General features: G+C 45.5%; 1 protein-coding gene across 1 annotated transcript; it reads right to left on the bottom strand.

The window, feature by feature from the left end:
* Positions 1-1,318: 1,318 nt before the first annotated feature.
* On the bottom strand, positions 1,319-1,685 carry LOC118831873 (vesicle-associated membrane protein 2-like). The gene has a single exon (XM_036739341.1). The coding sequence runs from the start codon at positions 1,683-1,685 to the stop codon at positions 1,335-1,337; it is 351 nt and encodes a 116-aa protein (XP_036595236.1). The 3' UTR covers positions 1,319-1,334.
* Positions 1,686-1,983: the final 298 nt, after the last annotated feature.

Below are 1,983 nucleotides of genomic sequence, written 5' to 3'. Positions count from 1 at the left end.
AGGGAGGACAATGTGGAGAAACTGAGGCCCTGGGAAGATTAAGGGCCTTTGCTGCCATTCTCCTTTAACAAGGAAGGTAACAGGTTCATAGATGCAGGACGTGAAGGGACCTTAGTGGTCATGTAGTCCAACTGTGCTCATTTTATACTTTATAGTCAATGAGCATTTATTAACAGCTGATACTTAAGTGTTAACGGGATTTAGTTCACAATGGTTAAGGGTTCCAAAGAACCCTCTGACAAGGAAAAAATACTCACAATTAGTTTCCTTGCATAGTCATGATTTAAGGATACACAGAGACTGGTGTCCAAAGTCTCATTATGGCCCCAAACATCAGCAGCTGCTCCTCAATCCAAAAGGTTCCAAGCCCTAAAGACAATATGATCCAACATCGCTCTGTCTCAGGGATTCCTGTGCAAGGCAAAGCCCTCTTCCTTTCAGCTGGCCAAAAAACCCTCTAGTTCAAGAATTATTTGCAGAGAGGACTTAACTGGAGCTCAACCTGATCTAAGGTTTATTGACCCACAGTACGTTTTGCTCTACACTAAGTTTAAGAACAGGAATATTCCCACACTCCAGTAACACATGCAAACTGGGAGAACTCGTAATCTTGGTCAGCCTGCATGATTCTTCAATAACAGACTACTTCCTACATGGTACTAGACACTAAGAATAAAAAAGACAAAAACAAATCCGATCCTGCCTCCAAGGAGCACATACTGTACTTTGGTGAGAGGAATATAATGCACACTGAGAAATGTAATTACTAAGTATATACAAATTTCAAGAGGGAGTGAGTGTTGATATTACCTATGTTGTTGTTCAGTCATTTCAGACATGGCGGACTTTTTGTGACCCCATTTGGGTTTGACTTGGCAAAGATACTGGAGAGGTTTGCCATTTCCTTCTCCAGATTATCTTACAGAGGAGGAAATTGAGGCAGAGTTAAGTGACTTGCCCAAGGTCACACAGCTAGTAAGTGTTTGAGGATGGATTAGAACTCAGGAAGATGAGTATTCTTGAGTCTAAGCCCTCCACTTTCTCCACTCTACCACCTAGTTGCCCCCACTAATAAGGTGTGGGCATCAGGAAAAGTGTCCTGTAGGAAGTGCGGCCTGAAAGAAGCTGGGAGTTATATAAATATATATATGAATACATATATATATATAATATTATATATGTATAAATAACATCTGGCTATTTATGAGGTGGGGCACACATGCAGACACATCAGAGGTGGGGCAGGAGAAGGGGCTGGAAGATATGGCTGAGAGAGGGAGAGCCATGGAGGGAAGGGAGCCCTCTCTCGGATAGGGGCAGCTCCTGCTGTGGGTTTAGGTGCTGAAGTAAACAAGGATGAGGATGAGGATGATGGCGTATATCACTCCAAGGATGATCATCATTTTGAGGTTTTTCCACCAGTATTTATGCTTGAGCTTAGCAGCACTTGTCTCAAACTGGGAAGCCCCAGCCTGGAGGACGTCTACACGGTCATCTAGTTCTGATAACTTCTGGTCCCACTCTAGGACCTTGTCCCCATTCACCCGCATGATATCCACCTCCTCATCCACCTGGGCCTGGGTTTCCTGCAGCCTCCTGTTGCTAGTGAGGCTTGGGGGGGCAGCAGGAGGGTCCCCTTCTCCTTCTAGGGCAGCAGGGGGCATGGCAGTAGCAGGAGCACACATGGCAGGGGCGGGCGGGCTGGCAGGGACAGCGGCAGCGGCTCTGGCTGGAGCTGGCTCCGAATGGTGCTCCAAGCCTGGGAACGGGCAAAGATGGGAATTCTATGAGGCATAAGGAAGCAGGGAGCTCTTCCATTGCAAGGAAAAAGGACTTCAACTGAATAAAAGCACTAAATGAGTAGTCAAACTATGGCCCAAGTGGGTTGCTGAAAACCCCACATGTTGTAAGGAGATTCAAAGGATTTGAACTCAGTTCTCTTGACTTCAAATTCAGTATTCTTTGTCTTGAATTACATTGCTA

This window comes from Trichosurus vulpecula, chromosome 9 (assembly GCF_011100635.1).
Source record: "Trichosurus vulpecula isolate mTriVul1 chromosome 9, mTriVul1.pri, whole genome shotgun sequence".
NCBI classification, from domain to species: Eukaryota; Metazoa; Chordata; class Mammalia; order Diprotodontia; family Phalangeridae; genus Trichosurus; species Trichosurus vulpecula.
The sequence above is the reverse complement of the archived record's forward strand: the minus strand, read 5'-3'. Positions and strand labels throughout refer to the sequence as shown.